Source organism: Pelobates fuscus, chromosome 12 (assembly GCF_036172605.1).
Source record: "Pelobates fuscus isolate aPelFus1 chromosome 12, aPelFus1.pri, whole genome shotgun sequence".
NCBI lineage: Eukaryota > Metazoa > Chordata > Amphibia > Anura > Pelobatidae > Pelobates > Pelobates fuscus.
In genome coordinates, this window is record NC_086328.1 from 3,922,590 (window position 1) to 3,949,557 (window position 26,968).

Genomic DNA, 26,968 nt, shown 5'->3' on the forward strand with positions numbered 1-26,968 from the left:
TACAGCGCCCCTTCAGAGAGGATATAGCTGCCATACAGTGCCCCTACAGAGAGGATATAGCTGCCATACAGCGCCCCTTCAGAGAGGATATAGCTGCCATACAGTGCCCCTTCAGAGAGGATATAGCTGCCATACAGCGCACCTTCAGAGAGGGTATAGCTGCCATACAGCGCCCCTTCAGAGAGGGTATAGCTGCCATACAGCGCCCCTTCAGAGAGGGTATAGCTGCCATACAGCGCCCCTTCAGAGAGGGTATAGCTGCCATACAGCGCCCCTTCAGAGAGGATATAGCTGCCATACAGTGCCCCTTCAGAGAGGATATAGCTGCCATACAGCGCCCCTACAGAGAGGATATAGCTGCCATACAGCGCCCCTACAGAGAGGATATAGCTGCCATACAGAGCCCCTTCAGAGAGGGTATAGCTGCCATACAGTGCCCCTTCAGAGAAGATATAGCTGCCATACAGCGCCCCTTCAGAGAGGATATAGCTGCCATACAGCGCCCCTTCAGAGAGGATATAGCTGCCATACAGCGCCCCTTCAAAGAGGATATAGCTGCCATACAGTGCCCCTACAGAGAGGATATAGCTGCCATACAGCACCCCTTCAGAGAGGATATAGCTGCCATACAGCGCCCCTACAGAGAGGATATAGCTGCCATACAGCGCCCCTTCAGAGAGGATATAGCTGCCATACAGCGCCCCTTCAAAGAGGATATAGCTGCCATACAGCGCCCCTTCAGAGAGGATATAGCTGCCATACAGCGCCCCTTCAGAGAGGATATAGCTGCCATACAGCGCCCCTACAGAGAGGATATAGCTGCCATACAGCGCCCCTTCAGAGAGGATATAGCTGCCATACAGCGCCCCTTCAAAGAGGATATAGCTGCCATACAGCGCCCCTTCAGAGAGGATATAGCTGCCATACAGTGCCCCTACAGAGAGGATATAGCTGCCATACAGCACCCCTTCAGAGAGGATATAGCTGCCATACAGAGCCCCTTCAGAGAGGGTATAGCTGCCATACAGCGCCCCTTCAGAGAGGATATAGCTGCCATACAGCGCCCCTTCAGAGAGGATATAGCTGCCATACAGCGCCCCTTCAAAGAGGATATAGCTGCCATACAGTGCCCCTACAGAGAGGATATAGCTGCCATACAGCACCCCTTCAGAGAGGATATAGCTGCCATACAGAGCCCCTTCAGAGAGGGTATAGCTGCCATACAGCGCCCCTTCAAAGAGGATATAGCTGCCATACAGTGCCCCTACAGAGAGGATATAGCTGCCATACAGCGCCCCTTCAGAGAGGGTATAGCTGCCATACAGAGCCCCTTCAGAGAGGGTATAGCTGCCATACAGTGCCCCTTCAGAGAAGATATAGCTGCCATACAGCGCCCCTTCAGAGAGGATATAGCTGCCATACAGCGCCCCTTCAGAGAGGATATAGCTGCCATACAGCGCCCCTTCAAAGAGGATATAGCTGCCATACAGTGCCCCTTCAAAGAGGGTATAGCTGCCATACAGTGCCCCTTCAGAGAGGATATAGCTGCCATACAGTGCCCCTTCAGAGAGGATATAGCTGCCATACAGTGCCCCTTCAGAGAGGGTATAGCTGCCATACAGCGCCCCTTCAAAGAGGATATAGCTGCTATACAGTGCCCCTTCAAAGAGGGTATAGCTGCCATACAGCGCCCCTTCAAAGAGGGTATAGCTGCCATACAGTGCCCCTTCAGAGAGGATATAGCTGCCATACAGCGCCCCTTCAGAGACGATGTAGCTGCCATACAGCGCCCCTTCAGAGAGGGTATAGCTGCCATACAGCGCCCCTTCAGAGAGGATATAGCTGCCATACAGTGCCCCTACAGAGAGGGTATAGCTGCCATACTGTGCCCCTTCAGAGAGGATATAGCTGCCATACAGCGCCCCTTCAGAGAGGGTATAGCTGCCATACAGCGCCCCTTCAGAGAGGGTATAGCTGCCATACAGCGCCCCTTCAGAGAGGGTATAGCTGCCATACAGCGCCCCTTCAGAGAGGGTATAGCTGCCATACAGCGCCCCTTCAGAGAGGATATAGCTGCCATACAGTGCCCCTTCAGAGAGGATATAGCTGCCATACAGAGCCCCTTCAGAGAGGGTATAGCTGCCATACAGTGCCCCTTCAGAGAGGATATAGCTGCCATACAGTGCCCCTTCAGAGAGGGTATAGCTGCCATACAGTGCCCCTTCAGAGAGGGTATAGCTGCCATACAGTGCCCCTTCAAAGAGGGTATAGCTGCCATACAGTGCCCCTTCAGAGAGGATATAGCTGCCATACAGTGCCCCTACAGAGAGGGTATAGCTGCCATACAGTGCCCCTTCAGAGAGGGTATAGCTGCCATACAGTGCCCCTTCAGAGAGGGTATAGCTGCCATACAGTGCCCCTTCAGAGAGGATATAGCTGCCATACAGTGCCCCTTCAGAGAGGGTATAGCTGCCATACAGTGCCCCTTCAGAGAGGGTATAGCTGCCATACAGTGCCCCTTCAAAGAGGGTATAGCTGCCATACAGTGCCCCTTCAGAGAGGATATAGCTGCCATACAGTGCCCCTACAGAGAGGGTATAGCTGCCATACAGCGCCCCTTCAGAGAGGGTATAGCTGCCATACAGTGCCCCTTCAAAGAGGATATAGCTGCTATACAGTGCCCCTTCAAAGAGGGTATAGCTGCCATACAGCGCCCCTTCAAAGAGGGTATAGCTGCCATACAGTGCCCCTTCAGAGAGGATATAGCTGCCATACAGCGCCCCTACAGAGAGGGTATAGCTGCCATACAGCGCCCCTACAGAGAGGGTATAGCTGCCATACAGCGCCCCTTCAGAGAGGGTATAGCTGCCATACAGCGCCCCTTCAGAGAGGGTATAGCTGCCATACAGCGCCCCTTCAGAGAGGATATAGCTGCCATACAGTGCCCCTTCAGAGAGGATATAGCTGCCATACAGTGCCCCTACAGAGAGGATATACCTGCCATACAGCGCCCCTTCAGAGAGGGTATAGCTGCCATACAGTGCCCCTTCAGAGAGGGTATAGCTGCCATACAGTGCCCCTACAGAGAGGGTATAGCTGCCATACAGCGCCCCTTCAGAGAGGGTATAGCTGCCATACAGTGCCCCTACAGAGAGGGTATAGCTGCCATACAGTGCCCCTACAGAGAGGGTATAGCTGCCATACAGTGCCCCTTCAGAGAGGATATAGCTGCCATACAGTGCCCCTTCAGAGAGGATATAGCTGCCATACAGCGCCCCTTCAGAGAGGGTATAGCTGCCATACAGCGCCCCTTCAGAGAGGGTATAGCTGCCATACAGCGCCCCTTCAGAGAGGGTATAGCTGCCATACAGTGCCCATACAGAGAGGGTATAGCTGCCATACAGTGCCCCTTCAGAGAGGGTATAGCTGCCATACAGCGCCCCTTCAGAGAGGGTATAGCTGCCATACAGCGCCCCTTCAGAGAGGGTATAGCTGCCATACAGCGCCCCTTCAGAGAGGGTATAGCTGCCATACAGTGCCCATACAGAGAGGGTATAGCTGCCATACAGAGCCCCTTCAGAGAGGATATAGCTGCCATACAGTGCCCCTACAGAGAGGGTATACCTGCCATACAGTGCCCCTTCAGAGAGGGTATAGCTGCCATACAGCGCCCCTTCAGAGAGGGTATAGCTGCCATACAGCGCCCCTTCAGAGAGGGTATAGCTGCCATACAGCGCCCCTTCAGAGAGGGTATAGCTGCCATACAGTGCCCCTACAGAGAGGGTATAGCTGCCATACAGTGCCCCTACAGAGAGGGTATAGCTGCCATACAGTGCCCCTTCAGAGAGGATATAGCTGCCATACAGTGCCCCTTCAGAGAGGATATAGCTGCCATACAGTGCCCCTACAGAGAGGGTATAGCTGCCATACAGAGCCCCTACAGAGAGGATATAGCTGCCATACAGTGCCCCTACAGAGAGGGTATAGCTGCCATACAGTGCCCCTACAGAGAGGGTATAGCTGCCATACAGAGCCCCTTCAGAGAGGGTATAGCTGCCATCAGAGGCGTAACTACACCCCGTTCGAAATTATTATACAAATTATATTTTTCTCATTTACCTAAATAATTGATGTAAATAAGTCAGCATAATTCTCATGTTATCAACTATTAAGAATACAATTCAAATTTTATTGAACAAACCTCCTAATGATAACAGTATTTTTTGTAAACATAAAAAACTTACAATGCACTGTTCCAAATTATTACGCACAGTAAGTTTCAAAACACTTTCATTCCATTGGTTTCCATGGTGATAGTATCAGCTGTAGAGCAATCAGCAGGAACATTCAATTCATGGGTGTCCAACCATTTGGTTTCCCCGGGTTGCTTTGAGTGCTGAGGAATTGTCTTCGGCCACACATAAAATCTATAATATAATTAATTCATATAATACAACTTTTCTTAAATTTGTTTAGTAGATAACTCCCTTATGTGTTATCATTGTGTGGGATAGCAACGTAGGGAACTATCTACTAAACACTTTCACATGTATATACATATACACACACACACAATCACAGACCTATACAGAGTCACAGAAACATACACATACAATCACAGACCTATACACACAGTCACAGAAACACACATACAATCACAGATCTATACACAGTCACAGAAACACACACATACAATCACAGACCTATACACACAGTCACAGAAACACACACATACAATCACAGATCTATACACAGTCACAGAAACACACACATACAATCACAGATCTATACACAGTCACAGAAACATACACATACAATCACAGACCTATACACACAGTCACAGAAACACACACATACAATCACAGACCTATACACACAGTCACAGAAACACACACATACAATCACAGATCTATACACAGTCACAGAAACACACACATACAATCACAGATCTATACACAGTCACAGAAACATACACATACAATCACAGACCTATACACACAGTCACAGAAACACACACATACAATCACAGATCTATACACAGTCACAGAAACACACACATACAATCACAGATCTATACACACAGTCACAGAAACACACACATACAATCACAGATCTATACACAGTCACAGAAACACACAGACCCACACAATCACAGATCTATACACACAGTCACAGAAACACACACATACAATCACAGATCTATACACACAGTCACAGAAACGCACACATACAATCACAGATCTATACACACAGTCACAGAAACACACACATACAATCACAGATCTATACACACAGTCACAGAAACACATACAATCACAGATCTATACACACAGTCACAGAAACACACACATACAATCACAGATCTATACACACAGTCACAGAAACACACACATACACTCACAGATCTATACACACAGTCACAGAAACACACACATACAATCACAGATCTATACACAGTCACAGAAACACACACATACAATCACAGATCTATACACAGTCACAGAAACACACAGACCCACACAATCACAGATCTATACACACAGTCACAGAAACACACACATACAATCACAGATCTATACACACAGTCACAGAAACACACACATACAATCACAGATCTATACACACAGTCACAGAAACACACACATACAATCACAGATCTATACACACAGTCACAGAAACACACACATACAATCACAGATCTATACACAGTCACAGAAACACACACATACAATCACAGATCTATACACACAGTCACAGAAACACACACATACAATCACAGATCTATACACACAGTCACAGAAACACACACATACAATCACAGATCTATACACACAGTCACAGAAACACACACATACAATCACAGATCTATACACACAGTCACAGAAACACACACATACAATCACAGATCTATACACAGTCACAGAAACACACACATACAATCACAGATCTATACACAGTCACAGAAACACACAGACCCAGACAATCACAGGCATACACACAGACTCCCCACACTCTCACACAAAAATCACAGACACATTTATAGGGCTCTCGGAGGGCTGGAATGGATCCTTTGTCCCGGGTGGCTAGCGGTTGCTGCTAGGCTGGGACCTCCGTGTTCCTCCTGGACAGCTCCCTTGCGCGCCCAGCAGTGATGCCGATGCCGGGATAACGTTATATCCCAGCTGCCGGCTCACTGCAGGACACACAGGGAGCTGTCCAGGAGGAACACGGTATGTAAAGTGCTCCCTGCCGCCCGGCAGCACAGACGGCAACCTGGCCCCACTGCTAGCGGTCCAGGGCCGTGGGTTGGATACCCCTGATTTAATTAGTTTCCATGGTGATTGATCCACTATTAGAAAATTGCTTCCTTTAACTCCTGTTGGGCATTCCTCTAGTTCACTGGTTCCCATCCCAGTCCTCAAGTAAACCCTAACAGTCCAGGATTTAGGCATTACCCGGTTCTGTCTAAGGTGTTTTTAGAAAGAAAGAAGAAAAAAAAAAAACCACTTTAGACACAACAGGGTTATCCCTAAATCCTGGACTGGTAGGGGGTACGTGAGGACTGGGTTGGGAACCCCTGGTCTAGTCAGTGTCCAGAGTAGCATAGCTTTGTGCATACAATCCTGGATGGCCCTTCATTAATGAAATGGTTAACAGGATCTGAACTTGGCAGGGTTTGATATTGGTTTCTGGGGATGGAAGGCCTGTGTGTGGGAAACGGTAGGCAAAATCCTGCATATAAACAGGCCATTACACTGTGGCAAAATCAATCACATTCTATTTGTGGGGACAAACCTTACACCCCATTAACGTATCACTGTATTATGGAGCACTGAAGAGGTTAATGCCAGACTGGTAGGAGAGGTCTGATAGGCCGCTGTTACCAGCATACGGTTTGCTGAGAATGACAAAGAGAAGGGAATAGCAAATGTTAGGCAAAATAGATTGGCAGAGTAATGACTATATTGGAGGATTTTTCTAATTAGCCAAATAATTTCACATTCCATCTTAGTGAATGCAGGTCGCTGTAGATTAGATAAATCGTATAACCTCCAGACTTTATCTGCTGCTAGAGCTGGATGGGAGACTACAGATTGCAAGCTTATGTGACAAGCCGAAACGGACACGTTTAGGAGCTAGACTGCACTCCTCCCAACATTTCAAATTGGCTAAGCCGCCGGACACTTACATTTTTAGGGTGTGAGTGGGGGTTTGGCCAGAGAAGAGGGACAGAAGGATTTTCCATAATAGGGACTGTCTGTCCTAAATAAGGACACTTGGGAGTTATGATACTCAGCCAGGTAGAGATACAGAGAGATAAATTAACACAAAAAGTATTTATAAATAGTTTATTCACTAAATAGCCAACTGTAGAAAGCTGCATTTCAATAAACTAAATTCAGCTAAAAAAAAAAGCAGAATTTGGAATAATTCCTCCTTTCGCTAATGATGTATTAGTCTGTTTGCAATGAAGCCATGGATTACAGAGCTCATACATTATGGTGATTGGGTTTCTGTAACATCGTGTCACTACTCTGGCCTTGTCATATAGAGGGTCAATGTTAAATCTGACTTTATCATCTCCAGACCTTTCCTTTTGGGAGCTTGTCACTAATACATTTTTGTGTTTCTGCCAAATCGCACAATTTAAAACTCCCTCCCTTCCTGTTGGACTGTGAGCAATATAAAGTTTTCAATGATACCCAACTCTCATCCGTAGGGAATAGATTGCACACCAAATGAAGGGGTTAATAAGATGACAATATAAAACCTTGGCTACGAAGGGGTTAATAAAGATGACTATATAAAGCCTTGGCTATGAAGGGGTTAATAAGATGACGATATAAAACCTTGGCTACGAAGGGGTTAATAAAGATGACTATATAAAGCCTTGGCAATGAAGAGGTTAATAAGATGAAGATTATAAAACTTTGGCTATGAAGGGGTTAATAAGATGGCGATATAAAACCTTGGCTATGAAGGGATTAATAAGATGACGATATAAAACCTTGGCTACGAAGGGGTTAATAAAGATGACTATATAAAGCCTTGGCAATGAAGGGGTTAATAAGATGAAGATGTAAAACTTTGGCTATGAAGGGGTTAATAAGATGACACTATAAAGCCTTGGATATGAAGGAGTTAATAAGATGACACTATAAAGCCTTGGCTATGAAGGGGTTAATAAGATGACGCTATAAAACCTTGGCTATGAAGGGGTTAATAAGATGACGATATAAAACCTTGGCTACGAAGGGGTTAATAAAGACGACTATATAAAGCCTTGGCAATGAAGGGGTTAATAAGATGAAGATATAAAACTTTGGCTATGAAGGGGTTAATAAGATGACACTATAAAGCCTTGGCTATGAAGGGGTTAATAAGATGACACTATAAAGCCTTGGCAATGAATGGGGTTAATAAGATGGCGATATAAAACCTTGGCAATGAATGGGGTTAATAAGATGGCGATATAAAACCTTGGCAATTAATGGGGTTAATAAGATGACTATATAAAGCCTTGGCAATGAAGGGGTTAATAAGATGACGATATAAAGCCTTGGCAATAAAGGGGTTAATAAAGATGACTAAATAAAGCCTTGGCTATGAAGGGGTTAATAAGATGACTAATTATAACCTTGGTGATGAAGGGGTTAATAAGATGACTATGTAAAGCCTTGGCAATGAATGGGGTTAATAAGATGACTATATAAAACCTTGGCAATGAAGGGGTTAATAAGATTATTATTGCCATTTATATAGCGCCAACAGATTCCGTAGCGCTTTACAATATTATGAGAGGGGGATTTAACTATAAATAGGACAATTACAGGAAAACGTACAGGAACAACAGGTTGGAGAGGACCCTGCTCAAACAAGCTTACAGTCTATAGGAATGACAATATAAAGCCTTGGCAATGAAGGGGTTAATAAGATGACTATATAAAAGCATTTCGAGCCCTGGTTTTTGTAATGGTTTGCATCCTGTATAGGGCAAGATGTAGATGTGACCTCTCTATGGCCTATGTGGGCGCCAGCATCGGTCCTGGTTGCTTTTAATAAACATCTTACTGTCCTGAACTTCCACTGAACACGTTGACCACTGCCACTACGCACACATGGAGACTGACTGGGCACATTCAACATTTAAAGGCACATACACTAAAGTCAAATATTAAAATCTGGTGGTTAATGTCACAGTCTGGGCCAAGGTGATTATACGGGCATTAAACAGCACTGAGGAAATGTGGCCGAGAATTGAGCAGTGAGACTGCAGGGTATCATCTATACACCAAACCTGCTTCATTAAACTGAAGTTGTTTTGGTGCTTATAGCGTCCCTTTTTATTTAGCTACCGCCCATTTAAGAAACTAGTGACGCGATCTTTCAGAAATAAATACAGAGGCGGGAGGTCCCAGACCCCCTGCTATCTATCACACATCGTAGGCAGCCGTGTGAGCGTTATTGCTAATATCGCTATTTGTCTATTTTATTGACACCTTTTTATAGCAAGTTGCTGTTTGGGCCGCACCCCGATTGGCTAAAGCCTTACCGTGTATTTCTTGTTAGCATCTGATAATCACTGATAGCATCTGATAATCACTGATAGCTACCTTGATTCAATTGGGATCTGAACAAACTGCAAATTCAGAACTGGGTTCTAGCATTCAGTGCTTTCATTCTGAATAAACACACAGCGATACCTGATTAATATACAGCGATCTTAGTGGATATACCTGATTAATATACAGCGATCTTAGTGGATATACCTGATTAATATACAGCGATCTTAGTGGATATACCTGATTAATATACAGCGATCTTAGTGAATATACCTGATTAATATACAGCGATCTTAGTGGATATACCTGATTAATATACAGCGATCTTAGTGGATATACCTGATTAATATACAGCGATCTTAGTGGATATACCCGATTAATATACAGCGATCTTAGTGAATATACCTGATTAATATACAGCGATCTTAGTGGATATACCTGATTAATATACAGCGATCTTAGTGAATATACCTGATTAATATACAGCGATCTTAGTGGATATACCTGATTAATATACAGCGATCTTAGTGAATATACCTGATTAATATACAGCGATTTTAGTGGATATACCTGATTAATATACAGCGATCTTAGTGGATATACCTGATTAATATACAGCGATCTTAGTGGATATACCTGATTAATATACAGCGATCTTAGTGGATATACCTGATTAATATACAGCGATCTTAGTGGATATACCTGATTAATATACAGCGATCTTAGTGAATATACCTGATTAATATACAGCGATCTTAGTGGATATACCTGATTAATATACAGCGATCTTAGTGGATATACCTGATTAATATACAGCGATCTTCGTGGATATACCCGATTAATATACAGCGATCTTAGTGAATATACCTGATTAATATACAGCGATCTTAGTGGATATACCTGATTAATATACAGCGATCTTAGTGAATATACCTGATTAATATACAGCGATCTTAGTGAATATACCCGATTAATATACAGCGATCTTAGTGGATATACCCGATTAATATACAGCGATCTTAGTGGATATACCCGATTAATATACAGCGATCTTAGTGAATATACCTGATTAATATACAGCGATCTTAGTGGATATACCCGATTAATATACAGCGATCTTAGTGGATATACCTGATTAATATACAGCGATCTTAGTGAATATACCTGATTAATATACAGCGATCTTAGTGAATATACCTGATTAATATACAGCGATCTTAGTGGATATACCTGATTAATATACAGCGATCTTAGTGAATATACCTGATTAATATACAGTACAGCGATCTTAGTGGATATACCTGATTAATATACAGCGATCTTAGTGGATATACCCGATTAATATACAGCGATCTTAGTGAATATACCTGATTAATATACAGCGATCTTAGTGGATATACCCGATTAATATACAGCGATCTTAGTGAATATACCTGATTAATATACAGCGATCTTAGTGGATATACCTGATTAATATACAGCGATCTTAGTGAATATGCCCGATTAATATACAGCGATCTTATTGAATATACCTGATTAATATACAGCGATCTTAGTGGATATACCCGATTAATATACAGCGATCTTAGTGAATATACCTGATTAATATACAGCGATCTTAGTGGATATACCTGATTAATATACAGCGATCTTAGTGGATATATCCGATTAATATACAGCGAACTTAGTGGATATCCCCGATTAATATACAGCAATCTTAGTGGATATACCTGATTAATATACAGCGATCTTAGTGGATATACCTGATTAATATACAGCGATCTTAGTGGATATACCTGATTAATATACAGCGATCTTAGTGAATATACCTGATTAATATACAGCGATCTTAGTGGATATACCTGGTTAATATACAGCGATCTTAGTGAATATACCTGATTAATATACAGCGATCTTAGTGGATATACCCGATTAATATACAGCGATCTTAGTGGATATACCCGATTAATATACAGCGATCTTAGTGGATATACCCGATTAATATACAGCGATCTTAGTGGATATACCCGATTAATATACAGAGATCTTAGTGGATATACCTGATTAATATACAGCGATCTTAGTGGATATACACGATTAATATACAGCGATCTTAGTGAATATACCCGATTAATATACAGCGATCTTAGTGGATATACCCGATTAATATACAGAGATCTTAGTGGATATACCCGATTAACCCCTTAAGGACCAAACTTCTGGAATAAAAGGGAATCATGACATCTCACATGTCATGTGTCCTTAAGGGGTTAATATACAACATTCACATTGTATGTACCAAATTAATATGGCTGTCCACCCTCTCGTGCAATATCTGTCCACTCCCACGGTGTTCCCCAGTTTCAGTGCCCTTTTTTCAGTCTCTTTACTCCCCTGATATTTCCACATGCAGTCTCTGTCCCCCGTGATGTCCCCCCTGTTTGTACACTATCTGTGTCCTCCCGTTCAGTCTCTGTACCCCCCCGGTGTCCCCCTGTTAAGTCTGTCACCCCCCCCCCCGTTCAGTCTCTGTCACCCCCCGGTGTCCCCCCGTTCAGTCTCTGACACCCCCCGGTATCCCCCCGTTCAGTCTCTGTACCCCCCCGGTGTCCCCCCATTCAGTCTCTGTCCCCCCCATTAAGTATCTGTCCCCCCCGTTCAGTCTCTGTCCCCCCCCAGTTCAGCCTCTGTCCCCCCCCAGTTCAGCCTCTGCCCCCCTCAGTTCAGCCCCTGTCCCCCCTGTTCAGTCTCTGTCCCCCCGTTCAGTCTCTGTTCCCCCGTGTTCCCCCGTTCAGTCTCTGTTCCCCCGTGTTCCCCCGTTCAGTCTCTGTCCCCCCCGTGTTCCCCCGTTCAGTCTCTGTTCCCCCCCGTGTTCCCCCGTTCAGTCTCTGTCCCCCCGTGTTCCCCCGTTCAGTCTCTGTCCCCCCCGTGTTCCCCCGTTCAGTCTCTGTCCCCTTGTGTTCCCCCGTTCAGTCTCTGTCCCCTTGTGTTCCCCCGTTCAGTCTCTGTCCCCTTGTGTTCCCCCGTTCAGTCTCTGTCCCCTTGTGTTCCCCCGTTCAGTCTCTGTCCCCCACGTGTTCCCCCGTTCAGTCTCTGTCCCCCCCGTGTTCCCCCGTTCAGTCTCTGTCCCCCCCGTGTTCCCCCGTTCAGTCTCTGTCCCCCCGTTCAGTCTCTGTCCCCCCCGTGTTCCCCCGTTCAGTCTCTGTCCCCCCGTGTTCCCCAGTTCAGTCTCTGTCCCCCCCGTGTTCCCCCGTTCAGTCTCTGTCCCCCCGTGTTCCCCAGTTCAGTCTCTGTCCCCCCGTTCAGTCTCTGTACCCCCCCCGGTGTCCCCCTGTTAAGTCTGTCACACCCCCCCGGTATCCCCCCGTTCAGTCTCTGTACCCCCCGGTGTCCCCCCATTCAGTCTCTGTCCCCCCCATTAAGTCTCTGTCCCCCCCATGTTCCCCCGTTCAGTCTCTGTCCCCCCGTGTTCCCCCGTTCAGTCTCTGTCCCTCCCCGTGTTCCTGCGTTCAGTCTCTGTCCCCCCGTGTTCCCGCGTTCAGTCTCTGTCCCCCCCGTGTTCCCGCGTTCAGTCTCTGTCCCCCCGTGTTCCCGCGTTCAGTCTCTGTCCCCCCGTGTTCCCGCGTTCAGTCTCTGTTCCCCCGTTCAGTCTCTGTTCCCCCGTTCAGTCTCTGTCCCCCCGTGTTCCCCCGTTCAGTCTCTGTCCCCCCCGTGTTCCCCCATTCAGTCTTTGCCCCCCCGTGTTCCCCCGTTCAGTTTCTGTCCCCCCCGTGTTCCCCCGTTCAGTCTCTGTCCCCCCGTGTTCCCCCGTTCAGTCTGTCCCCCCGTGTTCCCCAGTTCAGTCTCTGTCCCCCCGTTCAGTCTCTGTACCCCCCCGGTGACCCCCTGTTAAGTCTGTCACACCCCCCCCACCGTTCAGTCTCTGTCACCCCCCCGGTGTCCCCCCGTTCAGTCTCTGACACCCCCCCTGTATCCCCCGTTCAGTCTCTGTATCCCCCGGTGTCCCCCCATTCGGTCTCTGTCCCCCCCATTAAGTCTCTGTCCCCCCCGTTTTCCCCCGTTCAGTCTCTGTCCCCCCTGTGTTCCCCCGTTCAGTCTCTGTCCCCCCCGTGTTCCCCCGTTCAGTCTCTGTCCCCCCCGTGTTCCCGCGTTCAGTCTCTGTCCCCCCCGTGATCCCGCGTTCAGTCTCTGTCCCCCCGTGTTCCCGCGTTCAGTCTCTGTCCCCCCGTGTTCCCGCGTTCAGTCTCTGTCCCCCCGTGTTCCCGCGTTCAGTCTCTGTCCCCCCGTGTAGTCTCTGTCCCCCCGTGTTCCCCCGTTCAGTCTCTGTTCCCCCGTTCAGTCTGTCCCCCCGTGTTCCCCCGTTCAGTCTCTGTCCCCCCCGTGTTCCCCCGTTCAGTCTCTGTCCCCCCCGTGTTCCCCCGTTCAGTCTCTGTCCCCCCGTGTTCCCCCGTTCAGTCTCTGTCCCCCCGTGTTCCCCCGTTCAGTCTCTGTCCCCCCTGTGTTCCCCCGTTCAGTCTCTGTCCCCCCGTGTTCCCCCGTTCAGTCTTTGTCCCCCCCGTGTCCCCCCTTCAGTCTCTGTCCCCCTGTGTTCCCCCGTTCAGTCTCTGTCCCCCCCCCTGTTCCCCAGTTCAGTCTCTGTCCCCCGTGTTCCCCCGTTCAGTCTCTGTCCCCCCCGTGTTCCCCCGTTCAGTCTTTGCCCCCCCGTTCAGTCTCTGCCCCCCCCCCTGTTCCCCAGTTCAGTCTCTGTCCCCCCGTGTTTCACAGTTCAGTCTCTGTCCCCCCCCGTGTTCCCCAGTTCAGTCTCTGTCCCCCCCCGTGTTCCCCAGTTCAGTCTCTGCCCCCCCCGTGTTCCCCAGTTCAGTCTCTGCCCCCCCCCTGTTCCCCAGTTCAGTCTCTGTCCCCCCGTGTTTCACAGTTCAGTCTCTGTCCCCCCGTGTTCCCCAGTTCAGTCTCTGTCCCCCCCCCGTGTTCCCCAGTTCAGTCTCTGCCCCCCCCGTGTTCCCCAGTTCAGTCTCTGTCCCCCCCCGTGTTCCCCAGTTCAGTCTCTGTCCCCCCCCGTGTTCCCCAGTTCAGTCTCTGTCCCCCCCCCGTGTTCCCCAGTTCAGTCTCTGCCCCCCCCGTGTTCCCCCGTTCAGTCTCTGTCCCCCCCCCGTGTTCCCCAGTTCAGTCTCTGCCCCCCCGTGTTTCCCAGTTCAGTCTCTGTCCCCCCCATGTTCCCCAGTTCAGTCTCTGTCCCCCCCATGTTCCCCAGTTCAGTCTCTGTCCCCCCAATGTTCCCCCGTTCAGTCTCTGTCCCCCCCATGTTCCCCAGTTCAGTCTCTGTTCCCCCCCGTTCCCCCGTTCAGTCTCTGCCCCTCCCCCAGGTCCCCAGTTCAGTCTCTGTCCCCCCCCCGTGTTCCCCAGTTCAGTCTCTGTCCCCCCCCCGTGTTCCCCAGTTCAGTCTCTGTCCCCCCCCCGTGTTCCCCAGTTCAGTCTCTGTCCCCCCCCATGTTCCCCAGTTCAGTCTGTCCCCCCCATGTTCCCCAGTTCAGTCTCTGTCCCCCCCATGTTCCCCAGTTCAGTCTCTGTCCCCCCCATGTTCCCCCGTTCAGTCTCTGTCCCCCCCATGTTCCCCAGTTCAGTCTCTGTTCCCCCCCATGTTCCCCCGTTCAGTCTCTGTCCCCCCCATGTTCCCCAGTTCAGTCTCTGTTCCCCCCCGTTCCCCCGTTCAGTCTCTGCCCCTCCCCCGGGTCCCCAGTTCAGTCTGTGTCCCCCCCCCGTGTTCCCCAGTTCAGTCTCTGTCCCCCCCCCCCGTGTTCCCAGTTCAGTCTCTGTCCCCCCCCATGTTCCCCAGTTCAGTCTCTGTCCCCCCCATGTTCCCCAGTTCAGTCTCTGTCCCCCCCATGTTCCCCAGTTCAGTCTCTGTCCCCCCCATGTTCCCCCGTTCAGTCTCTGTCCCCCCCATGTTCCCCAGTTCAGTCTCTGTTCCCCCCCGTTCCCCCGTTCAGTCTCTGCCCCTCCCCCGGGTCCCCAGTTCAGTCTCTGTCCCCCCCCGTGTTCCCCAGTTCAGTCTCTGTCCCCCCCCGTGTTCCCCAGTTCAGTCTCTGTCCCCCCCCGTGTTCCCCAGTTCAGTCTCTGCCCCCCCCCATGTTCCCCAGTTCAGTCTCTGTCCCCCCCATGTTCCCCCGTTCAGTCTCTGTCCCCCCCATGTTCCCCAGTTCAGTCTCTGTTCCCCCCCGTTCCCCCGTTCAGTCTCTGCCCCTCCCCCGTGTTCCCCAGTTCAGTCTCTGTCCCCCCCCCGTGTTCCCCAGTTCAGTCTCTGTCCCCCCGTGTTCCCCAGTTCAGTCTCTGTCCCCCCCCCCGTGTTCCCCAGTTCAGTCTCTGTCCCCCCCCCGTGTTCCCCAGTTCAGTCTCTGTCCCCCCGTGTTCCCCAGTTCAGTCTCTGTCCCCCCCCGTGTTCCCCAGTTCAGTCTCTGTCCCCCCGTGTTCCCCAGTTCAGTCTCTGTCCCCCCCCGTGTTCCCCAGTTCAGTCTCTGTCCCCCCCCGTGTTCCCCAGTTCAGTCTCTGTCCCCCCGTGTTCCCCAGTTCAGTCTCTGTCCCCCCCCGTGTTCCCCAGTTCAGTCTCTGTCCCCCCCCCGTGTTCCCCAGTTCAGTCTCTGTCCCCCCGTGTTCCCCAGTTCAGTCTCTGTCCCCCCCCGTGTTCCCCAGTTCAGTCTCTGTCCCCCCCCGTGTTCCCCAGTTCAGTCTCTGTCCCCCCCCGTGTTCCCCAGTTCAGTCTCTGCCCCCCCCCGTGTTCCCCAGTTCAGTCTCTGTCCCCCCCCCGTGTTCCCCAGTTCAGTCTCTGTCCCCCCCCATGTTCCCCAGTTCAGTCTCTGTCCCCCCCATGTTCCCCAGTTCAGTCTCTGTCCCCCCCATGTTCCCCAGTTCAGTCTCTGTCCCCCCCATGTTCCCCCGTTCAGTCTCTGCCCCCCCCATGTTCCCCAGTTCAGTCTCTGTTCCCCCCCATGTTCCCCCGTTCAGTCTCTGTCCCCCCCATGTTCCCCAGTTCAGTCTCTGTTCCCCCCCGTTCCCCCGTTCAGTCTCTGCCCCTCCCCCGGGTCCCCAGTTCAGTCTGTGTCCCCCCCCCGTGTTCCCCAGTTCAGTCTCTGTCCCCCCCCGTGTTCCCAGTTCAGTCTCTGTCCCCCCCCATGTTCCCCAGTTCAGTCTCTGTCCCCCCCATGTTCCCCAGTTCAGTCTCTGTCCCCCCCATGTTCCCCAGTTCAGTCTCTGTCCCCCCCATGTTCCCCAGTTCAGTCTCTGTTCCCCCCCGTTCCCCCGTTCAGTCTCTGCCCCTCCCCCGGGTCCCCAGTTCAGTCTGTGTCCCCCCCCCGTGTTCCCCAGTTCAGTCTCTGTCCCCCCCCGTGTTCCCAGTTCAGTCTCTGTCCCCCCCCATGTTCCCCAGTTCAGTCTCTGTCCCCCCCATGTTCCCCAGTTCAGTCTCTGTCCCCCCCATGTTCCCCAGTTCAGTCTCTGTCCCCCCCATGTTCCCCCGTTCAGTCTCTGTCCCCCCCATGTTCCCCAGTTCAGTCTCTGTTCCCCCCCGTTCCCCCGTTCAGTCTCTGTCCCCCCGTGTTCCCCAGTTCAGTCTCTGTCCCCCCCCGTGTTCCCCAGTTCAGTCTCTGTCCCCCCCCGTGTTCCCCAGTTCAGTCTCTGTCCCCCCGTGTTCCCCAGTTCAGTCTCTGTCCCCCCCCGTGTTCCCCAGTTCAGTCTCTGTCCCCCCCCCGTGTTCCCCAGTTCAGTCTCTGTCCCCCCGTGTTCCCCAGTTCAGTCTCTGTCCCCCCCCGTGTTCCCCAGTTCAGTCTCTGTCCCCCCCCCCCGTGTTCCCCAGTTCAGTCTCTGTCCCCCCGTGTTCCCCAGTTCAGTCTCTGTCCCCCCCCCGTGTTCCCCAGTTCAGTCTCTGTCCCCCCGTGTTCCCCAGTTCAGTCTCTGTCCCCCCCCTGTGTTCCCCAGTTCAGTCTCTGTCCCCCCCCGTGTTCCCCAGTTCAGTCTCTGTCCCCCCGTGTTCCCCAGTTCAGTCTCTGCCCCCCCTGTGTTCCCCAGTTCAGTCTCTGCCCCCCCCCGTGTTCCCCAGTTCAGTCTCTGTCCCCCCGTGTTCCCCAGTTCAGTCTCTGTCCCCCCCCGTGTTCCCCAGTTCAGTCTCTGTCCCCCCCCCGTGTTCCCCAGTTCAGTCTCTGTCCCCCCCCCCGTGTTCCCCAGTTCAGTCTCTGTCCCCCCCCCCGTGTTCCCCAGTTCAGTCTCTGTCCCCCCCCCCGTGTTCCCCAGTTCAGTCTCTGTCCCCCCCCGTGTTCCCCAGTTCAGTCTCTGTCCCCCCCCCGTGTTCCCCAGTTCAGTCTCTGTCCCCCCCCCGTGTTCCCCAGTTCAGTCTCTGTCCCCCCCCCCGTGTTCCCCAGTTCAGTCTCTGTCCCCCCCCCGTGTTCCCCAGTTCAGTCTCTGTCCCCCCCCGTGTTCCCCAGTTCAGTCTCTGTCCCCCCCCCCCGTGTTCCCCAGTTCAGTCTCTGTCCCCCCCCCCCCGTGTTCCCCAGTTCAGTCTCTGTCCCCCCCCCGTGTTCCCCAGTTCAGTCTCTGTCCCCCCCCCGTGTTCCCCAGTTCAGTCTCTGTCCCCCCCCCCCGTGTTCCCCAGTTCAGTCTCTGTCCCCCCCCCCCGTGTTCCCCAGTTCAGTCTCTGTCCCCCCCCCCGTGTTCCCCAGTTCAGTCTCTGTCCCCCCCCCCCCGTGTTCCCCAGTTCAGTCTCTGTCCCCCCCCCCCCCCCCGTGTTCCCCAGTTCAGTCTCTGTCCCCCCCCCCCCCGTGTTCCCCAGTTCAGTCTCTGTCCCTGTCCCCCCCCCCCCCCGTGTTCCCCAGTTCAGTCTCTGTCCCCCCCGGGTCCCCCGTTGTTCAGTCTGTGTCGGGTGTCAGAGCGCCCCTCCCCCCCATCCCAGACAGTGTTTGGGGGCGTGGCCGGACGGTGTGGGCGGGGTCAGGCTCAGTGTGTGGGCGGGGCCAGGCTCGGTGCTACACACAGTCCGGTTATTCACTCAGTGCGGCTGATGGCAGCGAAGTGACCGGGAGAGCGGCAAATGGAGCTAGCCTGGCATGGTAAGGGGGGTACATGGAGCCAGCCTGGCATGGTAAGGGGGGTACATGGAGCCAGCCTGGCATGGTAAGGGGGGTACATGGAGCCAGCCTGGCATGGTAAGGGGGTACATGGAGCCAGCCTGGCATGGTAAGGGGGTACATGGAGCTAGACTGGCATGGTAAGGGGGGTACATGGAGCCAGCCTGGCATGGTAAGGGGGGTACATGGAGCTAGACTGGCATGGTAAGGGGGTACATGGAGCTAGACTGGCATGGTAAGGGGGGTACATGGAGCCAGCCTGGCATGGTAAGGGGGGTACATGGAGCCAGCCTGGCATGGTAAGGGGGTACATGGAGCCAGCCTGGCATGGTAAGGGGGGTACATGGAGCTAGACTGGCATGGTAAGGGGGGTACATGGAGCTAGACTGGCATGGTAAGGGGGTACATGGAGCCAGCCTGGCATGGTAAGGGGGGTACATGGAGCCAGCCTGGCATGGTAAGGGGGGTACATGGAGCCAGCCTGGCATGGTAAGGGGGTACATGGAGCCAGCCTGGCATGGTAAGGGGGTACATGGAGCCAGCCTGGCATGGTAAGGGGGGTACATGGAGCCAGCCTGGCATGGTAAGGGGGGTACATGGAGCTAGACTGGCATGGTAAGGGGGGTACATGGAGCCAGCCTGGCATGGTAAGGGGGGTACATGGAGCTAGACTGGCATGGTAAGGGGGGTACATGGAGCCAGTCTGGCATGGTAAGGGGGGTACATGGAGCCAGCCTGGCATGGTAAGGGGGGTACATGGAGCCAGCCTGGCATGGTAAGGGGGTACATGGAGCCAGCCTGGCATGGTAAGGGGGTACATGGAGCCAGCCTGGCATGGTAAGGGGGGTACATGGAGCCAGCCTGGCATGGTAAGGGGGGTACATGGAGCCAGCCTGGCATGGTAAGGGGGGTACAGGGAGCCAGCCTGGCATGGTAAGGGGGGTACATGGAGCCAGCCTGGCATGGTAAGGGGGGTACATGGAGCCAGCCTGGCATGGTAAGGGAAGGGGGTACATGGAGCTAGCCTGGCATGGTAAGGGGGGTACATGGAGCCAGCCTGGCATGGTAAGGGGGGTACAGGGAGCCAGCCTGGCATGGTAAGGGGGGTACATGGAGCCAGCCTGGCATGGTAAGGGGGGTACATGGAGCCAGCCTGGCATGGTAAGGGGGGTACATGGAGCCAGCCTGGCATGGTAAGGGGGTACATGGAGCCAGCCTGGCATGGTAAGGGGGGTACATGGAGCCAGCCTGGCATGGTAAGGGGGGTACATGGAGCTAGCCTGGCATGGTAAGGGGGGTACATGGAGCCAGCCTGGCATGGTAAGGGGGTACATGGAGCCAGCCTGGCATGGTAAGGGGGTACATGGAGCTAGACTGGCATGGTAAGGGGGGTACATGGAGCCAGCCTGGCATGGTAAGGGGGGTACATGGAGCTAGCCTGGCATGGTAAGGGGGGGATAAATGGAGCCAGCCTGGCATGGTAAGGGGGGTACATGGAGCCAGCCTGGCATGGTAAGGGGGGGCTACATGGAGCTAGACTGGCATGGTAAGGGGGGTACATGGAGCTAGCCTGGCATGGTAAGGGGGGTACATGGAGCCAGCCTGGCATGTTAAGGGGGTACATGGAGCCATCCTGGCATGGTAAGGGGGGATACATGGAGCCAGCCTGGCATGGTAAGGGGGGATACATGGAGCTAGACTGGCATGGTAAGGGGGGCTACATGGAGCCAGCCTGGCATGGTAAGGGGGGATACATGGAGCTAGACCGGCATGGTAAGGGGAGGGGGTACATGGAGCTAGGCTGGCATGGTAAGGTGGGTACATGGAGCTAGACCGACATGGTAAGGGGAGGGGGTACATGGAGCTAGACTGGCATGGTAAGGTGGGTACATGGAGCTAGACTGGCATGGTAAGGGAAGAGGGTACATGGAGGTAGACTGGCATGGTAAGGGGAGACGGTACATGGAGCTAGACTGGCATGGTGTAGAGGGGGTACATGGAGCTAGACTGGCATGGTGTAGAGGGGGTACATGGAGCTAGACTGGCATGGTGTAGAGGGGGTACATGGAGCTAGACTGGCATGGTGTAGAGGGGGTACATGGAGCTAGACTGGCATGGTAAGGTGGGTACATGGAGCTAGACTGGCATGGTAAGGGGAGAGGGTACATGGAGGTAGACTGGCATGGTAAGGGGAGAGGGTACATGGAGCTAGACTGGCATGGTGTAGAGGGGGTACATGGAGCTAGACTGGCATGGTGTAGAGGGGGTACATGGAGCTAGACTGGCATGGTAAGGTGGGTACATGGAGCTAGACTGGCATGGTAAGGGGAGAGGGTACATGGAGGTAGACTGGCATGGTAAGGGGAGAGGGTACATGGAGCTAGACTGGCATGGTGTAGAGGGGGTACATGGAGCTAGACTGGCATGGTGTAGAGGGGGTACATGGAGCTAGACTGGCATGGTGTAGAGGGGGTACACGGAGCTAGACTGGCATGGTGGAGGGGGAGGGGGGGGACCCTAAAGCTGACCCATAACTTGATACAAGTGAAGTATAGCATCGCTCACTCTGGTGCAGGATTACAGCTGGATCTGTTCCCTCCCACTGTAAGGATTACAGGTGGATCCCCCTCATCCAGTGCAGGAGTACAAGTGGATCCCCCCCATCCAGTGCAGGAGTACAAGTGGATCCCCCCCATCCAGTGCAGGATTACAAGTGGATCCCCCCATCCAGTGCAGGATTACAGGTGGATCCCCCCCATCCAGTGCAGGATTACAGGTGGATCCCCCCCATCCAGTGCAGGATTACAGGTGGATCCCCCCCCCATCCAGTGCAGGATTACAGGTGGATCCCCCCCCATCCAGTGCAGGAGTTCAGGTGGATCCCCCCCCATCCAGTGCAGGATTACAGGTGGATCCCCCCCCCCATTCCAGTGCAGGATTACAGGTGGATCCCCTCCCTTCCAATGCAGGATTATAGGTGGATCCCCCCTCCCCTTCCAGTGCAGGATTATAGGTGGATTTCCCCCCCCCCCCCCATCCAGTGCAGGATTACAGGTGGATCCCCCCCCCTTCTAGTGCAGGATTATAGGTGGATTTCCCCCCCCCCCCCAATCCAGTGCAGGATTACAGGTGGATCTCCCCCCCCCCTTCCAGTGCAGGATTACAGGTGGATTTGCCCCCCCCTTCCAGTGCAGGATTACAGGTGGATGTGCGGACAGACTGTGCCCCATACACAGACAGACTGTGCCCCATACACAGACAGACTGTGCCCCATACACAGACAGACTGTGCCCCATACACAGACAGACTGTGCCCCATACACAGACAGACTGTGCCCCATACACAGACAGACTGTGCCCCATACACAGACAGACTGTGCCCCATACACAGACAGACTGTGCCCCATACACAGACAGACTGTGCCCCATACACAGACAGACTGTGCCCCATACACAGACAGACTGTGCCCCATACACAGACAGACTGTGCCCCATACAGAGACAGGCTGTGCCCCATACAGAGACAGGCTGTGCCCCATACACAGACAGGCTGTGCCCCATACACAGACAGGCTGTGCCCCATACACAGACAGGCTGTGCCCCATACACAGACAGACTGTGCCCCATACACAGACAGGCTGTGCCCCATACACAGACAGGTTTCTGTAGCTGCTACGGTAGTACTTGGTGTATAATATTCACACTGTTCTATAGGTGTTTGTGTTACGTGTTTAATAACATATTGCTGGTCAGACAGCTTTCCTCCCTCCTAACTGGAAGCAGAGAAAGCCAAACCGTGTCTCCGATGTTGAAAGAAAGTGTTAATTAATGCAGTGTTTTATTAGTGATTCTGTGTTTAATCATTTCTTTGTAACCATGCTATAATTTATAACCGGCAATATTCCCTGTCTATGGATCCCATACCCATCTTTGTGATGAGGGAGGGTATTTACTAATTTGATAAATACACTGATTTTTATTATTATTGTGAAAATGTGTGTCTGCGAATTTCCTTTCACTGTGTAAACACGTGGGATCTGAGTAGTATTCGTTGATACTCAGCGGTGCTATAGATTGCTGCCGCAGGTTGTTGTCTCTGATCGTTACCAACAGGTGTTGGTTTTTAATCAGACGTATTTGCATATTGTGTATTTTATTGTGACATAACAGACCCATTTTAACCCTCCTCACCTGCCAGAGGGTCTTGAATTTAGTGAAAAAAGTGATGAAAACTTCTGGAATAAAAGGGAATCATGACATGTCACACATGTCATGTGTCCTTAAGGGGTTAAACGACAAGCAGGTGTTAAGGGAAGTGTTAAAACATGCCTGCAGTTTAATAATGGGTTATATCGGGGCCGTGGGATGGAGAGGGCTCTTTGATGCTGTTGGGGTCAGACTCACAGGAGGTGTTAAGTGAAGATATGTCTGGTATACGTGTATTTATTTAATGGGGGAGAGTACGGGTTTTTTTGGGGGGCGGGGAGCCATCTTGTTTTTGGAGTTGACATTGTCAGTATCACAATTTACTAGTGAGAGAGGTTTTTGGCCGTTTTAAATGGCAGGAAAACCCTTTACAATGCAATTTATTTATACATATTTTCCTGAGAGAAAATCTGTCTGTGAAAAAAGATTGAAGAATTCTTTGTAGAAGTTTGATTTCCACGATGGACAATATTACGCTGTCCTGGCAAATTCAGGTGATTTAAGCCCACAGTAGCTAATCTGGAAACATTCTCAAGTCAGATCGGCTACTTTGTCCTTAAAGTTTAAATTCTCTTTGAATTACAGACAATCCTCACGTCGGTGAATAACCCTGTGTAAGAGTGATATAAAAAGGCAGAATGAATCTGTTATCCTTTACCACTCATTATTTTTCATTGTTATCCTTTGCTGCTCCCGTGGAAGCTTATTCTATTTATCTGTGGCACGTTATGGTATTTTGCACAGTGGCCATGCTCCATCCGTGGCTCGATTCCCGTGTACCCCTTGCGTGGCAGGTTGGTGCTGCAGAGGCCATTTTCACGCTGTAACAGCCCGTGGGAAGGTTATTCTATTTATCTGTGGCATGTTATGGTATTTTGCACAGTGGCCATGCTCCATCCGTTGGCTCGATACCCGTGTACTTCCTGCGTGGCAGGTTAGTGCTGCGGAGGCCATTTTCATGCTGTAACAGCCCGTGGTAAGGTTATTCTATTTATCTGTGTCACGTTATGGTATTTTGCACAGTGGTCATACTCCATCCGTGGCTCAATACCCGTGTACTCCCTGCGTGGCATGTTGGTGCTGCGGAGGCCATTTCCACGCTGTAACAGTCCGTGCAAAGGTTATTCGATTTATCTGTGGCATGTTATGGTATTTTGCACAGTGGCCATGCTCCATCCGTGGCTCGATACCCGTGTACTCCCTGCATGGCAGGTTAATGCTGCGGAGGCCATTTTCATGCTGTAACAGCCCGTGGGAAGGTTATTCTATTTATCTGTGGCATGTTATGGTATTTTGCACAGTGGCCATACTCCATCCGTGGCTCAATACCCGTGTACTCCCTGCGTGGCAGGTTAATGCTGCGGAGGCCATTTTCATGCTGTAACAGCCCGTGGGAAGGTTATTCTATTTATCTGTGGCATGTTATGGTATTTTGCACAGTGGCCATGCTTCATCCGTGGCTCGATACCCGTGTACTCCCTGCGTGGCATGTTGGTGCTGCGGAGGCCATTTCCACGCTGTAACAGTCCGTGCAAAGGTTATTCGATTTATCTGTGGCATGTTATGGTATTTTGCACAGTGGCCATGCTCCATCCGTGGCTCGATACCCGTGTACCCCTTGCGTGGCAGGTTGGTGCTGCAGAGGCCATATTCATGCTGTAACAGCCCGTGGGAAGCTTATTCTATTTATCTGTGTCATGTTATGGTATTTTGCACAGTGGCCATGCTCCATCCGTGGCTCGATACCCGTGTACTCCCTGCGTGGCAGGTTGGTGCTGCGGAGGCCATTTTCATGCTGTAACAGCCCGTGGGAAGGTTATTCTATTTATCTGTGGCATGTTATGGTATTTTGCACAGTGGCCATGCTCCATCCGTTGGCTCGATACCCGTGTACTCCCTGCGTGGCAGGTTAGTGCTGCGGAGGCCATTTTCATGCTGTAACAGCCCGTGGGAAGGTTATTCTATTTATCTGTGTCACGTTATGGTATTTTGCACAGTGGCCATGCTCCATCCGTTGGCTCGATACCCGTGTACTCCCTGCATGGCAGGTTAATGCTACGGAGGCCATTTTCATGCTGTAACAGCCCGTGGGAAGGTTATTCTATTTATCTGTGGCATGTTATGGTATTTTGCACAGTGGCCATACTCCATCCGTGGCTCAATACCCGTGTACTCCCTGCGTGGCAGGTTAATGCTGCGGAGGCCATTTTCATGCTGTAACAGCCCGTGGGAAGGTTATTCTATTTATCTGTGGCATGTTATGGTATTTTGCACAGTGGCCATGCTCCATCCGTGGCTCGATACCCGTGTACTCCTTGCGTGGCAGGTTAGTGCTGCAGATGCCATTTTCACGCTGTAACAGCCCGTGGGAAGGTTATTCTATTTATCTGTGGCATGTTATGGTATTTTGCACAGTGGCCATGCTCCATCCGTGGCTCGATACCCGTGTACTCCTTGCGTGGCAGGTTAGTGCTGCAGATGCCATTTTCACGCTGTAACAGCCCGTGGGAAGGTTATTCTATTTATCTGTGGCATGTTATGGTATTTTGCACAGTGGCCATGCTCCATCCGTGGCTCAATACCCGTGTACTCCCTGCGTGGCAGGTTAGTGCTGTGGAGGCCATTTTCATGCTGTAACAGCCCGTGGGAAGGTTATTCTATTTATCTGTGGCATGTTATGGTATTTTGCACAGTGGCCATGCTCCATCCGTGTACTCCCTGCGTGGCAGGTTAATGCTGCGGAGGCCATGTTCGTGCTGTAACAGGCCGTGGGAAGGATGGCTGCTCTGGCAGGCCCCTGTTTTGGAAGGAAAGAAGCAGGTTTATTTTGGGAACATGCCAGTAAGAAATGAAGGAATAGGTGACCTGTTGTGACTCTCTGGAAGTTTCACTCCAGACGCGCTGAATTGAGGCGGTGGAACAGATAAGCCTCGTCTGGTTTGTTGTAGTTTTAACTGAGGGGTTCGGTGTAATTAAAGGGGCAGTGACCGTTGGTAAGTGAGCTGTGAAGTGTTGAGTGGTTCTGGAGGTGGTCCAGGCCGTTTCTTACTACCTGCTCCTTATATCAGGAGTTCTGGGACCTATGGACGGCTGGAATGACATTCCACTATGGTGTCTGGAGCCAGGGACTAAATCTTGTTTCCCTCTGGAATTCCAACAATAAAAACCTTTTTACTTGCCCTTTAACGGATTCTGGCACTTTGTCAGATTGAAATAGATTTTTTAATTTTAGCCTAAATTCCTCACAATTCTCCTTTTTAATGAATAATAATCTGCATTGTTTTACCAGCGTAGAAAGTTTATACAGATTGTAAGTCATATATCGGTATCCAATATAGCCAGGATCGGGCCTATAGCTGCTACAAACTCGGTCCCCCCTGCCACTCGCTTAACAGGGCATGGAATGAAAGTGTTAATGGGTGGGCACCACCGCCGTTACTCGGATTAATAACTTGCTTACTTTAACATATTGCAGGCAGATTCCGTGGACAGGCGTAGTTTGTAAATGGGCCATGACGTGGCTGGTTAACTGACGTTCTGGGGTGAACGTTACTGTATCACTGGGCTAGTATTAGACACCAGGAGTAGCCCTCCAATGGAAAGACCATTCGGGTGTATTCACTAAGATATGAAGTCTGGAGAATTGACCATGGAATAGTGATCTGCATAAAACCTTCAGGCACGCTGTTTTCCACCCCCTTGGCTATCTAGGCCAATAATGTGCAATTTCCTTTTTTGTTGTCCACAGTTCTTGGCCTAGTGAATAAACCACTAATAGATTTAAGACGATTAAAAACCCGATTTGTCACATTTTAAGAAATCAGCTTGAATGTTTGGAGTAAATTAGCAAGTTTTAGTTTGTGTGTTTGTTTTTTCATTTAATTTACCAGATGCTCTGTTAGCACCATAAACGCTCTGTCTGCGGGCCTCCCAAACACCAATGTATTATTTAATGTGTTTGATTTTCAGTGATGGGCTGAGAGTGCTGGGTGTGGGTTACAGTGATGCTGATACAGTGAGCTGGAGTGGTTATGGTGCTCGGCGGTGGCTGATCTGTGACAGAGAGGCCGTACAGTGAGCAGGAACCGTC

The 26,968-nt window shown here is 51.1% G+C and overlaps 1 protein-coding gene across 3 annotated transcripts in view; it reads left to right on the forward strand.

The window, feature by feature from the left end:
* Positions 1-26,968, forward strand: part of LOC134579012 (uncharacterized) — a 147,669-nt gene that overhangs the window by 49,198 nt on the left and 71,503 nt on the right. Inside the window, exons 1-2 of one of the 3 annotated variants that reach the window (XM_063438151.1) lie at positions 18,590-18,631; positions 20,389-20,413. The exons of the other annotated variants lie outside the window; for them this stretch is intronic. Of the exons in view, the coding sequence (XP_063294221.1) occupies positions 20,411-20,413 (3 nt within the window). The 5' untranslated portion in view covers positions 18,590-18,631; positions 20,389-20,410. Of the gene's footprint in view, positions 1-18,589; positions 18,632-20,388; positions 20,414-26,968 lie in introns of those variants that run through there. 3 annotated transcript variants of the gene reach the window in all.